A 15,220-nucleotide genomic window follows, 5' to 3' on the forward strand; every position below is an offset into this window, starting at 1 on the left:
TTGCCATACTCCTTTGTCTTTTCTTGCAAATATTGAATCTGCTCATCCACCTTCCTACCATGCTCCTCTAAAACCTTGATTTTACTGTTATCTACCATTGTTATTTGATTCTTTGAACAAAAGGAATTCTCCTTTCCCTAGGAAGAGCGGCTATGAAACCATTTGTTAAAGATTTTCCTTGACAAACAAGACTTTAGAAGAAAAATAAGGGAGAAGTAGAGGAAATTAGAGAGAAGGGAGAGATAATGCAATTCTGCATAAAAAAATTAATTTCTTATTGCTTGACCACAAGTTCTTGGTTAACTGGTTTATATACAAGATCTTGGTTAGCTCGTAACAGAAGAATCAGAAATTGCACATTTCATCAAAAGCATCACGGCCAGAAAATATAACCACACGGTTTAAGGTTGACAACTTTAATCTACATGAGTGGCGCGCATTCACCTGGATTCAGTTGAACTGCTGGTCATCATCAGCTTTTAATTCCACTGTCACTTGTGAAAATGCTGTAAATATCACTACAGATGGCTGCTGTACTTGATGAGACAGCCAATAATATCAGCACCCACGATGCTCGTCTGTCATTCTTTGTGGCAATTCCATGCATGTCCCTGAAGACAAACAGGGAGTAGGCAATACTTAATGCCTAAGAACTAAGAATGCAGTTTACTTTGTGAATGTGTGCAGTGTGCAGTGTGCAGTGTGAGTGTGTCAAGTTCAGCCCTCTATGAAAATATTTGAACCGAGGACAAGTTGCCGTAAGGTTTCATATCAAAATAAACCAAATTTATGAATTGAATTATTCAATTTGTAGACTGTATTTTTAATGCCAAAAAATCATAATTGTCTTAGGTGGATGTATTGAAATGTACAAGCTAAGACAGAATAAAGTTCTTGACGAAAAACTACATTGCGCGTGCTTTACCAATCGTATACTATACTATTTCATTATGATATCTGCTACTTCAGTGTAAAATATCAAAATCCAAATATCAATAAACTATTGATAGCATTTCATCCGATACAGTCCTGCTATAGACAGCAACTCTCGAAACTCCAACATCAAACAGATGGCACTCAACATTGACAACCCCAGTAAATTTAAGCTAGATCATTACTAGCATTATAATGATTATTATTCCAGGATAGAAACTGACTACTTTGGATTTAAGCTAGGTCCAGTGCTGAACCACCCCCTCTACCTACCAGATGGCCTAAAATTCAGGTTACAACTATGTATGAGAGAGAAAAATAAACTTTGTTAATCGAACCAACAGACAAGTTTGCTTCAGGTTCTCGGAAATTTAATTAATGATCCTAACATTGATAGAGCGTTGTGATGCATAATTAATAGCAGATGCTTACCTCAGAGCAATGGCAGCTGGGAAAATAAAACCAACAGCGATGGCAGCTGTCGCACCAGTGAACTGGAAGGCATCCCAGATGTTAGGCACAAAATTGGCTCCCAGAAAGATAAATCCCATGAGAGCTAAAGTTATTAAGAAGAATCTCCGATTGTCATATGCAATGGGGGTGGCAAACGGGAACAGAAGCTCATCCAGGTTGAGGCGAAGGGAGAAGAACACAATAGGGAAGACAAGCATCAGGTGGACACCATAGCTGACCCTGACCACATCATCAAGCAGTGAGCTATATGGAACACCAAGATCGCCATCAAAATTGGCAAGGACATCATCCAGTGTTTTATCACCAAAAAGAAGAACTCCAAAGAAACTGGTAGCAATATAGACCGACGAGCATAGTGTCAGGGATGTCCGAACTATTGACTTCATGTGGGTGTGGTCTTTTAGTTCATTCTCTATGGGGTGAACTGCAAAACACATTGTGCAAGCAAACATCTAAAAGGTTACGAATATAATGAGAGCTATCCATAATATGGATTTCATATGGTAGATAGCTATATGACATGCACCTAAATAACACATCGATGTCCATCCATCAAGGCATTCAGGTAGCTTAAACCGTAGCAAACAATTAACTTTGCAACTTGGATATGCTGATTCACTAGATAAGGTAATCACTAAGCAAAACTGAAGCACTCAAGGCAACTCAGGGAACCTGATACACCAGAAGAAATTCCAAATCACAAGAAACCACACAATGATATTGGTTGCATGAGTGTTATTTCAAAATGAAAATAAAAAATTAATAAGAGCATCAAGTTTAGTTGAAGCTGAAAAACAAGATGCAATTCAAACATCTGATAACTGATCAGAATGCTGTTCCAACTAACATCAAATATATCGAGATTCATAACTCACCATTGTGGTGGCAGATATAAGCTGTTACTATAATAGGTACCGTAGTGAAAAGTTTCCAAAATGATGTCTGATCAACTACTTCAGGCATCAAACGTGGCATTCCAATGGTTCCTTCAATTAGTTTAACAACTGCCACTCCTGCAGTGATGGCAACAAATACAACGGCCAAACCCACCGACAACGCTGATGTGTATCTTAATGAATCTAGTATCACCACACCAAGAAGAAAAGGGAACAAAAATTAGTCTTCATTTCCCATAGTTGTTAAGCTGATATAATTACAAAAAATAAAAGGTGATGCCCCATGCGCATCAAAGCATATCACCAATCCTATATAAGATGTACTAGCATGATTAGCATGGGCATTCTTAGAATATAAAGAAAAGTAGAAAATTGTTCTTTAGAAGCAAGAAGGTAGCTTTGTTACTCAATATCAAGGCTCCTAATGCTTTACAGTTGCATGGAACATGCTGAGGAAAACAATTGCTCCGACAGCAATGTATACATACCATATTTCTATATTATTTTCTTCAGCTAATAAAACAAACAGGCCAACTATCCTGTAATGCTTCAGTGGCAAAAACAGAAATCTGCTGTGCCAAAGAATTGGCAAGATAACCTTGAATTTACTAAAATAACACGGTTGACTCTTTTTTAGTTATTAAATAAAAAATAATAATCAAGTCAAATTGCTGAACTCGGTCCATTGCAACGACAGCCTTATACAGCAATAACTAAGAACTCCAATCAACTGTCTCAGTATCCACTAAACCTGTAAAGTCCTCTGGGGCTCAAGCATATTTACATAATTCAAGGTTCCATAGCCAATGTCGTATTATTACAGTGAGTATGCTTACCAACACGCTTGAATGAGATGAGAGGAGCAAAAACAAAGACCGTGGTGAACAGCAACAAGGAGCAACGTGTAGTCCACCAATGTTCATCAAACCATTCTTCCATAACACCAGAATGCCGCACCCCATCTGACCACGTCCCGGATAGCACATCTCCTGCCGCACAAGAAAAAAAAAAATCCCAAAACAACAATGCCATGTTGATCACCAACTATGCCAGTATCAAACAATAGAGATACAAAATTCAAATGCGTATTACTGCGTCTAATCTCTAATTAAGAAAATCAAACATTTTGTCTAAAACCCTGGGCTAGAAAAATATGAATAACACTTAAAAAAAATTCCTGATTTTATCATTGATTACAGTATCAAATTCTCTCAATTAAAACACTAAATTTGCAAGGAGAAAGTTCATACCAATAATAATCATGTACACAATAAGCATGCCCAGATTATTAATAACAATGCAGATCTGAAGGAGAGTCCGCCAAAAACCACCAAACGAATCGGCAACAACGCCAGAGTACGTGGCGGTTTTAGAAGCTCGGCCGAATCTCAATATCATATCAATTGAAGTTTCTGTTAACGCAGCTCCCATTAGAATCATAATAATACCTGGAATTAGCCCCAATTGCTTGACCGTGGACGGCAAAGCCATGATTCCGGCACCGACAATCGTTGTTGAGAGGTTAAAAACGGCGCCGGAGAAGGATGCTCCATTGAAGCCGACCTCGAGAGGCTCGTAATCGTCGTGTTTTTGTGGGAGGTGTGATATGCGTGGACTCCTCCGGTATTTTATGTCGTTTGAGGACATAACCGTCAATTAGGCAGAATTTTTGGCCGTCGTTGTATTGTATCTTGAGGCCTGAGGGAGAGATGGAATGAAGAAGAGGGATTCTTTTTATGCGATGCAGGGGCGTTTCCGGGACGGGGTTTCCTTGTTAACGCGGGAAACGACGTGGACGCAATGGTTATTACAAGGTCAAGGCCATAGTATTGCCAAGTGGGAAGAGTTGGATTTTCGTCCAATAGAGAGGGTTGGCCTTTTTCGAGTAACGGAGTGGCTGAAAGTTCGAGAAAAGCACACAATTTTTAAAAACATATATTAAAATATTTGTTCACATGTATTTTTAATATAAAATATCAAAATTATTAAAAAAACATTACAAAACATCATCTTAATTTTTTTTAAAAACTCTTTTAAAGAAAATAACCTCACTCCACGAACACTATGGCATTGTTTATTTTTGTGATCTAAAAATATCTTTGAAGAAATTTAAATTTTTTTTTTGAATTTTTTTTATTATTTTTAAATCGTTTTGATGTGCCGATATTAAAAATAAATTTGAAAAAGTTAAAAAATATATATTGTTTAATATATTTTCAAATAAAAAACACTTTGAAAAGTAATACTACTTGAGTAAAAAAAATTTTTTTTAATTAGAAGCACTGTTTTTAAAAATAAAAACATATCATGATCTTAAAATTAAGTTTTTATTTTAAAAAATAAAATAATACCTTGATATTTTTTATGTGATCAAAAATAAAAAATTAATGTGATAAAATCATTAATTTTGGGCTCACGTCCTTAGCTCAATAGAAAGAAGGCTAGACATGCGGATTTGAGTTTATTTATTTATTTTTTTAAAGGTAGACCACACGTTATCTACTTTATTGTTTTTTTTTATAAAAAAAATAAACAAACAATGCATTGTCTATATTGGCAAACAAAGAGTCAGCAGTTATGCCGAAAAGATAGGGTCTTAGTTTCAGAACCTCATAAATTTATTTTAAATCCTTTTAATCTAAAAATATCAGATAAAAATTATATAAAATTATATTGAATCCCTTGTTAATCTCAAAACACCCTTCAATCGATCATAAACTCAAAATTAAACCGAAATAAAAAAAATCATTTTAAACTTTAATTTATTTTTTTCAATAAAATAAAAGTGTCAAACTACTTCAATGACACTTCTCTTGGCAAGATAATTCATTAACATTGAAATTGATTTTTTATTGTTGAAATGTGGCACACCAATCTTTTTCTTTCTTTTTCTATTTTTTTCGGTAATTTTTTTTAAAAAAACCTTACAGATATTGTTTTTTTCGAGGCGAGTGGACGGCTAAGAATGTTGGACTTGGCACAAACTCCTGCAAACAGGTTTTCTATTAGGTTTAAAAACTCGTTGGTGTTTAAGTTAACACAATTGAAAGAGTAAAATATCCTTGGAATTTGTGTTGTTTGTTTGCAGAGTTTAAGGAAAGATAATTGCAACTGGAATCATAGGTTGTAAGAGGATGAAGATAGTAAGTTTGAAAATGACATCTTGTTGTTCAAGGCAGTTTATATATTCCTCCTGTCTATAGTGTTGGGTAATATATGAGAGTACATCACAGAATATATTTTTTAAAGGGTTTTTTATTCGAAGATGATTTAAAATAATATTTTTTATTTTTTAAAATTTATTTTTAAATTCAGCACATTAAAACAATTTGAAAACATAAAAAAATTAATTTAAAATTAAAACATAAAAATAAACATGATCCTAGACTGCACGGTGACACATGCTTAGAGTGACAACAAGCCTCTCTCAAAATTGTATGAGTTTTAGGTTTCATGAGTTGTTCATTGTTAATGGAGATTGCAGAACCAATCTCCAGGATGAAATGCACCTGAAGATGAACTGTTGATGTCAAGTTGTATCTATCCGTAACTAGCCTTCTGCTACCTGGGGTGTTGCCTTACTGGACTCTGTGAATACCATGGGTCTAGTCTAGAGATGGACATTGTGAGCTTGTTGGGTCAACCAGGGAGTTACACCATCCTTGCCAGGTTTAATGAAAACATGGACCACATGATATGCCCAAACCCAAAAGGATGTAATCTGCGTTTAGGTCTCGGATGCTCGGAGAAGTGCATGACCCATTAAAGGATCGGGCTTAGGTGTCTCGTAGACTTTGTCTCGCATTCTGGGTCATGAGCTAGGTGATCAGCCCCTCTCTATCCAATTCAGATTTTAGAATCATCAACATCATGCGACTAAGGACAGCCACAATGAATGAAAGCAAGCCATCGCATTTGCACAAACTTCACCGAACATTTCGAAATACGGCAGGTAAGCACTGGTTTATGCTTAAGCGTCTAAGAATATTTGGGTCTGCATACAGGTAGTCCAAAACTGGCCTTCAATGTATCATAAATGTAACCAGTCTAAATCTGACTTGAAACATAGCATAGCTTGAAGATGTCTAATATGACTTGTGAAGGGGACGAGGTCCCTGATTTACTATATAATAAACAAAACCGCTCCACTTCTCGAATGTAAATCTGTTGAAGTTAGCTGCAAAACTTCTAGGCTTGATGGAATCATCCCTCTCCATCGCGGGGGAGGTCCCAGGTGAGAGAAAAAAAATGTGGTTGGGAGTAAGGTCAGAACTACTGTCTTTAAGAAAAGAGAAGAGGAGTAAGTAGCTGCTGCAAAGCTAGCAAACAGATTAGGGACCCTTTTTTGATGGCATTGGAGAAATAATAATACACAACACAAGGTCCCATAAGATTAGCGAGTGCTTCAACTTTCCATAATAAATGAAAGAGCTAACTGCCTCGCCTAAGATCGAATCTCCCAACCTAATATTACATGCATTGGCCATATTAAGTGTACCAGTGAAGTGATTTGAGCACAAAATGCTGTCCTGTAAGTTCTGACCTTGCAACTCTTCAACCAACACAGAGCGCTGAAAATTAGTGATGTGAGATTAGCAGGCACTGATCGATCATTACCACCTGCAGGGTGAAAGCCAAATAAACAGGTAAATAAAAATTGAAGAGGATTTGCTGTTCATGAGTAGGTAAGTATGCATAAAGAATGTTTATAAATTAGCAAAGAGCTTACAAGCATTGGTGCAAGGGGCACGTCCCTAGATCAACGTTTTCTCTTTCTCTTGATGTCTCTGGCCGTGTTAGCCTTCTTGGAGTCTGGATCTGATTGCAAAGCTAGCAACTTGGCCCCTACAGCAGAACTCCACAGGGCCCTTTCTATGTCTGATGGTGTAAAAATGTCCCTCACTGAACTTAATTCCTTAAATATTTTCAACAGATAAAACACCAGCAAGTCAAGGAGAACTTGTATTACTTCAATTCCTTCAACAAACAACATTTGCACATGCAGAAAGAAGGATAATGAATCTTGGGCCTTTAAGCTAACATACAAGATATCATGTTAAATTGAAATCACATGATGGTTCAGTATACCAAATTGGCAAAGTGAAGAGGATGTTTCAGAATATTAAATTTTCTAGAATGTGTTTTAAAACATTCCCATTTCCAGTACTTGAGCAATCCTGCCATAAACAAATTTATCTAATTTCTCTAATGTGTAAGGTGTGGCCAAAGCTTTTGCTGAACTTTTTAACCACTGTTCAGTTAACCATCATCAAGAAAACTCTAATTAAATAATTATACCTACAATATCCCAAGTTTTGATCACATGATTAGACATGTAAATTACTTTGCATAACATTGCTGCCCACCAACCCCTTTACGAGCTCCCACATAAAGCTTCCTAAATTAACACACTTTTTTTTTTGTGAATTTGAGCCCCCCTTTTTGTTAGTTAGTGGAGACAAACAATGTCCCACCATATGCAAGTGGGAATACCTAATCTCCCACTTGGCACATGGTGGAGGACACAAAGTGGAGGCAATGGTGGGCATCAATCATGCCCCTTCAATCATCAATTGTATATGTATAGCTGTGTGTGTATGAAGAACATAGAGTGCAGCGTGAGAAACACAGAGAGAAGAGAGAACAGAGAAGAATAGAGAGAGCTTGAGAGAGTAGAGTTGAGTTGAGAGAGTTTTATCTCCTCCTCCTTTGTTTGTATTGTTTGTAAGCTTCATTAATACAAACCAGTAGCTCCGTGGAGTAGGCAAGTTGCCGAACCACGTAAATTGTGTGTGTTTGAGTTCTGGAAATTGCCCAACAACTGGTATCAGAGCTTGTTCTTGACAAAGAGGGTGTTTGATCCAAACTCAAAAATCAAAGTTCTCCAAACGTGTTTTTGAACATACCATCGTGTAGAGGACAACCGGACGAATCCACTGTTGCAAACCCGGCGAAGAACCGACGTCCTGCATGCCCGCACGCGCCAACACGCGCCGTCGCCCAGACTGCCCACGCGCACCAACGCGTCGTACGCGCGCCACGCTCCATCTTCGCCCGGCTTCTGCAAAACGGGTCGGGCTGACCCGCCACGTCAGCACAGCCGTACGGTCCACGTCCGCGTCACCTGCCACGTCACCTGACACGTCATCTCTGAGTTTTGTTCCGATGTGTCGCAGAAGCTGATATTCTGACACGTGGCTACATCACAACCGTTGAGGGGTTTTGATCCAGTACGACGCAGGATCCAATCAGTTGACACGTGGTTAAATCAGGACCACTATTGAGTATTGATCCAGTGTGACTCAGGCCATCATCTGCTGACACGTGGCTTCATCATAACCGTTACTGAGCTTTGATACGGTGTGACGCAGGACCTAATCTGCTGACACGTGGCTTCATCAGAACCGCTACTGAGGTTTTGATCCGGTGCGACGCAGGCGGTACTCTGGTTGACACGCGGCTGCATCTGCACCGTCCGTTAATTCAAAACGTTGATTGCTAAAATCTGAGCCATCCGAAGTCCGATTGGGGTGATCTCAGTGTCATTTCCAAGGTTTTCGGCTGTTCCGGACACATCTGTAAGGTCAGATTTGGGAAATTCGAATCGGAGAAGTAGTAAAAATGGCAGATGAAATAAAAGCAGCTGGAATTGAAAAATTTGACGGGACAGATTTTGGATACTGGAAAATGCAAATTGAGGATTATCTATATGGGAAGAAACTTCATCTTCCCTTGTTGGGGAGTAAACCATAAAATATGCAAGAAGAAGATTGGCTACTTCTTGATAGACAAGTTCTGGGCATTGTCCGGTTATCCTTATCAAGAAGAGTTGCTCACAATGTTACGAAAGAAAGATCCACTGCAAGATTGATGGAAGCCTTGTCTGGGATGTATGAGAAGCCATCAGCAAATAATAAAGTGCACCTGATGAAAAAGTTGTTCAACTTGAAGATGGTCGAAAACACTTCTGTGACACAACACCTCAATAACTTTAATACCATCACAAATCAATTATCATCTGTTGAGATTGAGTTTGATGATGAGATTCGTGCACTCATCTTGCTAGCTTCACTTCCAAGCAGTTGGGAAGGCATGAGGACAGCCGTGAGCAATTCAGCTGGAAAATCCAAACTGAAGTATGATGACATTCGAGACTTGATTTTGGCTGAAGAAGTGCGAAGGAAAGACTCGGGTGAAAGTTCAAGCTCAGGATCAGCTCTCAACATCAACACTCGAGGGAGGAGACATGATAGAGGCTTATCCAGAGGCAGATCAAAATCAAGATATAGAAGTAAAAGCAAGTTTGGACCCAGAAAGCAGGTTGAATGTTGGAATTGTGGCAAACCTGGTCATTTCATGAGGAATTGCACAAAACCGAAAAAACCTGAAGCTGACTCTGCAAACGCTACCACAAATGAGGTGCAAGATGCTTTGATTCTTGCTGTGCATAGTCCTGTTGATGATTGGGTTCTTGATTCTGGTGCTTCATTTCACTGTACACCACACCATGAAATGATGCAAAACTATATTGCTGGAGATCACGGTGTAGTCTATCTGGCCGATGGACAACCATTGGATATTGTGGGTTTAGGAGATGTACAAATCAAGACAATGAATGGATCTATATGGACCTTGCAAAATGTAAGGCATGTTCCTGATCTAAAGAAGAAGCTGATCTCGGTCGGACAACTTGATGATAGTGGTCATTCAATCCTTTTTTCTGGAGGTATGTGGAAGGTATCAAAGGGAGCAATGGTTTTGGCTCGTGGAAAGAAAACCGGCACCCTGTATATGACCACAAGATTTGCAGATATTATTGCCTCTACTGAAGCAGAAAATCAAGCACATCTATGGCACTGTAGACTCGGCCATATGAGTCAAAAGGGGATGAAGATACTTCAGTCGAAGGGAAAGCTGGCAGAATTAAAAAATGTCGATCTAGACATTTGTGAAAGCTGTGTTCTTGGAAAACAGAAAAAGCTCAGTTTCTTGAAGGTTGGCAGGACTTTAAGACCAAGAAAGCTAGAGCTGGTACACACAGATTTATGGGGACCGTCTCCAGTAGCATCTCTTGGAGGTTCTCGGTATTACGTGACTTTCATTGATGATTTCAGCAGGAAGGTATGGGTTTACTTTCTGAAAAATAAATCTGATGTGTTTGAAACATTCAAGAAATGGAAGGCTATGGTTGAGACTGAATCAGGTCTAAAGTTGAAATGCTTAAGATCTGATAATGGAGGAGAATACATTGATGGAGGTTTCAAGGAGTATTGTGCTGTCAATGGTATCAGAATGGAAAAGACCGTTCCAGGCACACCGCAACAGAATGGCGTTGCTGAACGGATGAACAAGACCATCAATGAACGAGCTAGAAGCATGAGGTTGCATTCAGGGTTACCTCAAACATTCTGGGCCGACGCAGTTCATACCGCAGTTTACTTGATCAACCGTGGACCATCAGTTCCTTTGGAGTTCAGACTGCCCGAGGAAGTATGGAGAGGAAAAGAGGTACAACTCTCTCATTTAAAGGTCTTTGGGTGTGTTTCCTATGTTCATATAGATTCTGATGCTCGCAACAAGTTGGATGCCAAATCCAAGAAATGTTTCTTCATCGGCTATGGAGATGAAGAATTTGGCTTTCGGTTCTGGGATGATCAGAAGCAGGAACGTGATCTTCAATGAGAAAGTTCTGTACAAAGACAGATCAAGTGCAGAAACAGATACGGCTGATTCAGATACAAGGCCACAAGGATCTGAATTCATAAGATTAGAAGGCCTTCCCGATGTTACTGAGCAGAACAACAATCAAGAGTCTTTACAAGAAGACTCAAGCATATCTGTACCCGCTACTACACAAGAAGATGCGGAGCAAATTGAACCAGCTGTTCGCAGGTCTTCGAGGACGATAAAGCCCCCGCAACGGTTCACACTTTTACTGAATTACATTTTGTTGACAGATGGTGGTGAACCGCTAACTTATGAAGAATCCTTACAAGATGGAAACTCAAGCAAGTGGGAGTTAGCCATGAAGGATGAGATGAGTTCGTTGCTGAAGAACAAGACTTGGGAGCTAACCACACTGCCTGAAGGAAAGAAGGCTTTACAAAACAAGTGGGTTTACAGAGTGAAGACTGAGCATGACGGAAGTAAACGGTTCAAGGCAAGACTTGTTGTCAAAGGGTTTCAACAAAAGAAAGGCATTGACTACTCTGAGATATTTTCTCCAGTTGTGAAGCTCACAACAATCAGAGTTGTTCTGGGGATAGTAGCTGCAGAAAATTTACATCTTGAACAGTTAGATGTAAAAACAGCATTCCTTCATGGTAACTTGGAGGAAGATATTTACATGCAACAGCCAGAGGGGTTTGCAATGCAAGGAAAGGAGAATCAAGTCTGCAAGCTACAGAAAAGCCTATACGGTTTGAAGCAAGCTCCAAGACAGTGGTACAAGAAGTTTGACAACTTCATGTGCAGTTCCGGGTATACAAGATGCCAAGCTGATCATTGTTGCTATGTCAAACATTTTGACAACTCCTACATCATTCTACTATTATATGTAGATGATATGTTGATTGCAGGATCCAGCATTGAGGAGATTGATAAGCTGAAACAGCAGTTGTCAAAACAGTTTGAAATGAAGGATCTGGGAGCTGCTAAACAAATACTTGGCATGAGAATCTTCAGAGATAAAGACAAAGGCGTACTAAAGCTTTCACAAACAGAGTATGTCAAGAAGGTTCTCAGCAGGTTTAGTATGGATAATACTAAACCAGTAAGTACACCACTGGGGAATCATTTCAAGCTCAGCAAAGATCAGTCACCAAAAACTGAGCAAGAATATGGATACATGGATAAGATTCCATACGCCTCAGCTATCGGCTCTTTGATGTATGCTATGGTCTGTACCAGACCAGACATTGCCCATGCAGTGGGAGTTGTAAGCCGATATATGAGCAATCCTGGAAAGCAGCATTGGGAGGCGGTCAAATGGATCATGAGGTACTTAAAAGGTTCCTCGGAAACTTGTCTCAGTTTCACAGCTGGTGGTTTGAAACTTGAAGGTTTTGTAGATGCTGATCTAGCAGGAGATGTTGATAGCAGAAAGAGCACTACAGGATATGTTTATACTCTAGGAGGTACTGCTGTTTCCTGGAGTTCTACCTTGCAAAAGATCGTTGCTCTTTCAACAACAGAAGCTGAATATGTTGCAGTCTCAGAATCTGCAAAAGAGATAGTATGGTTGCAGAGTTTCCTGAAGGAATTGGGCAAGTTGAATGGAAAAGGTACTTTGTATAGCGACAGTCAAAGTGCAATCTTCCTTGCCAAGAATCCAGCATTTCACTCCAGGACGAAGCATATTCAGATCAAATATCACTTCATCCGACAATTGCTAGACGATGAACAACTGATGCTAGAAAAGGTCTGCGGAAGCAAGAATCCAGCTGACATGTTAACCAAAGGAGTTACACTTGATAAACTGAAGTTGTGTAAAACTTCAGTTGGTCTTCAAGGATAAATGATGATTTCATTGTTTGTCTCCAAGTGGGAGATTGTTAGTTAGTGGAGACAAACAATGTCCCACCATATGCAAGTGGGAATACCTAATCTCCCACTTGGCACATGGTGGAGGACACAAAGTGGAGGCAACGGTGGGCATCAATCATGCCCCTTCAATCATCAATTGTATATGTATAGCTGTGTGTGTATGAAGAACATAGAGTGCAGCGTGAGAAACACAGAGAGAAGAGAGAACAGAGAAGAATAGAGAGAGCTTGAGAGAGTAGAGTTGAGTTGAGAGAGTTTTATCTCCTCCTCCTTTGTTTGTATTGTTTGTAAGCTTCATTAATACAAACCAGTAGCTCCGTGGAGTAGGCAAGTTGCCGAACCACGTAAATTGTGTGTGTTTGAGTTCTGGAAATTGCCCAACACTTTTAACTGGTCCGAAGCAACCAGCAAATTTAGTATGATGAGAGGACATTGCGTGCTTCTTACAGAAATAAGGCAATGATACAAAACTAGCAAGACTTGAAACTCCATTTATATCACTACATATTTCCCATCTTTTAAATTTCATATTCGCTGTCTTTGACAACTCATCAATCTCCTACATTTTACAAGAATCTCTTCCATTCTGAGCACCCGCTTATAAATACGAAAACGATACTAATCAAAGACCAAGATTGACATGATCGAGAGAACAAAAACTTTTATTCACTAATTCCTCTCAAACAATTTTATGGTTCACTTCTGATGCTTCAGAATAGAGCCATAATGTCCTTTATTGCTCAAAAACAATAAACAATATGCTTTGGAGTGATGCAAAACTTGAATTTGATTTATTAATAGTGTTCCTAGTTTATAAGCTCATAATTGTACACGCAAAAGCAACAGAGTTGTCTCTACTACTAAGTTGATGTTTAGGTCCATGTTGCCTTAACTAAGGATTCCATCCAGAAAAAAGCCACAAACAGATAAATACAAATACACAGAAGCGCCAGAAATATCATCAACTACTTGTTATTGGAACAAAACATACTGTAGGAAAGCATCTGTGAAGCATAAATTAGTAGATTGGAAGCGATACATGTACAATAAATCTGCTTTCAGATGACAGCAGACAATATTGTAAGATCCAGAATCATGAGACATCAGGCTAAATCCAATTATTCAACAATATTGGTCCCCCCCCCCCCACTCCAATTAAACCACCATTATGTGACAGCTGCGAAAGCCCCATTTTCCAGGGACCATCTTATAATTTCCCAATAAAAATAGCCGAGAAAGCACAGTCCATCTTAAATTAAGAACATGTTTACAAGCCAGTACAATCAGTCACAATACTATGCAAAGCAATAACCAGCCCAAAACAAGATACGAATGTCAATGTCCTAACTCCTGAGTCAGATTGAAACTTCCATCCATACAGATGACAAGAAGCAGTGACAGAAATACAATTAAAATATCCGAAATCAAGACAATGAGAAGTGAAAAGAACACCACTTTTTAATCGTACTGACAAAAGAAAAATGAAACTGACCTTGGATTTTGTCTGCAATTTATCAACAAACAATAGATACTGCTTCAGTGTGTAATCTTTAGAGTTACCAAGAACTGCCTCCATGGCCTATCACCATCATCACAACAAACCAAATAATGAACACCCAAACATAAAAAAAAAAATCAAAACAATTTCCCATGAAAATTACCTCATCAGACATGAAAGGTGCTACATCAGGCGCATAAGCAGCCAAAACGGCAGAGGCGGTTGCCGGACCAACACCTTTTAAAACCGTAAGCGCAGACACAGCTTTGGATACATCAGGAAGCGATTCAAATGCCTTTTGAGAAGCCGATTTCACGTGCGATTCGTCCAAGGACGACACAAAATCCAGCAAACGCGGTCTGAAATGAACATTAAATAAGCCAAGTAATAACCACTCATGCTATAAAGAAGTTAAGTAAATAAATCTTAGCACCTCCATTTGCCACGGGAGAGTTTCCATTGCATGAGCTTGGAGAGCTCGGGAGTGGTGATGTGTGGGTCAGGGTTTCGTTGGTGAATGAGAGAAGGGAGTTCGATTCTGTAAAAATCGTCAAGAGAAACGAGGTTTGTTTTGTTGAGAGATTGAATTCGGGCTGGGTATGCAGAGAGGGAGTTTTTCCATAAGCTAACGTCGGAGCTCCCAAAATCCATCGTTTCCGTTGTAGTTGTTAACCGGAGGCGGTTTTTTTAAAAAGAAGAACAAAAATTATGCCTCCTGTGTATATGGACCCTATAGCAAACTGATTCATGGGCTTTTAACTCTATGGGCGGCCTTGTTTTCCTTCCACCACTTCAAATAATATGCCACTTTGCTGAGGTCACGATCATGAGAAAACCTATAGTGATAACAAGGTTGCTGTCCGAACTATGCTGC

General features: G+C 39.1%; 2 protein-coding genes across 2 annotated transcripts; both read right to left on the reverse strand.

Annotated features, from left to right (window-relative positions):
- Positions 1 to 251: 251 nt before the first annotated feature.
- Positions 252 to 4,162, reverse strand: LOC7472632 (amino acid transporter AVT6A). The gene is made up of 5 exons (XM_002302347.4): positions 3,554 to 4,162; positions 3,140 to 3,292; positions 2,283 to 2,486; positions 1,366 to 1,831; positions 252 to 611 (listed from the first exon to the last, which is right to left on the reverse strand). Exons 1-5 carry the CDS (start codon positions 3,948 to 3,950, stop codon positions 473 to 475), a joined length of 1,359 nt encoding a protein of 452 aa, XP_002302383.4. The 5' UTR covers positions 3,951 to 4,162; the 3' UTR covers positions 252 to 472.
- A 2,446-nt stretch (positions 4,163 to 6,608) lies between these two features.
- LOC7472633 (uncharacterized) lies at positions 6,609 to 15,076 on the reverse strand. The gene is made up of 5 exons (XM_024594908.2): positions 14,780 to 15,076; positions 14,510 to 14,705; positions 14,341 to 14,427; positions 7,033 to 7,218; positions 6,609 to 6,923 (listed from the first exon to the last, which is right to left on the reverse strand). The coding sequence occupies exons 1-4, from the start codon at positions 14,995 to 14,997 to the stop codon at positions 7,063 to 7,065; spliced, it is 657 nt and encodes a 218-aa protein (XP_024450676.2). The 5' UTR covers positions 14,998 to 15,076; the 3' UTR covers positions 6,609 to 6,923; positions 7,033 to 7,062.
- Between the last annotated feature and the right edge of the window lie 144 nt (positions 15,077 to 15,220).

This window comes from Populus trichocarpa, chromosome 2 (genome assembly GCF_000002775.5).
Source record: "Populus trichocarpa isolate Nisqually-1 chromosome 2, P.trichocarpa_v4.1, whole genome shotgun sequence".
NCBI classification, from domain to species: domain Eukaryota; kingdom Viridiplantae; phylum Streptophyta; class Magnoliopsida; order Malpighiales; family Salicaceae; genus Populus; species Populus trichocarpa.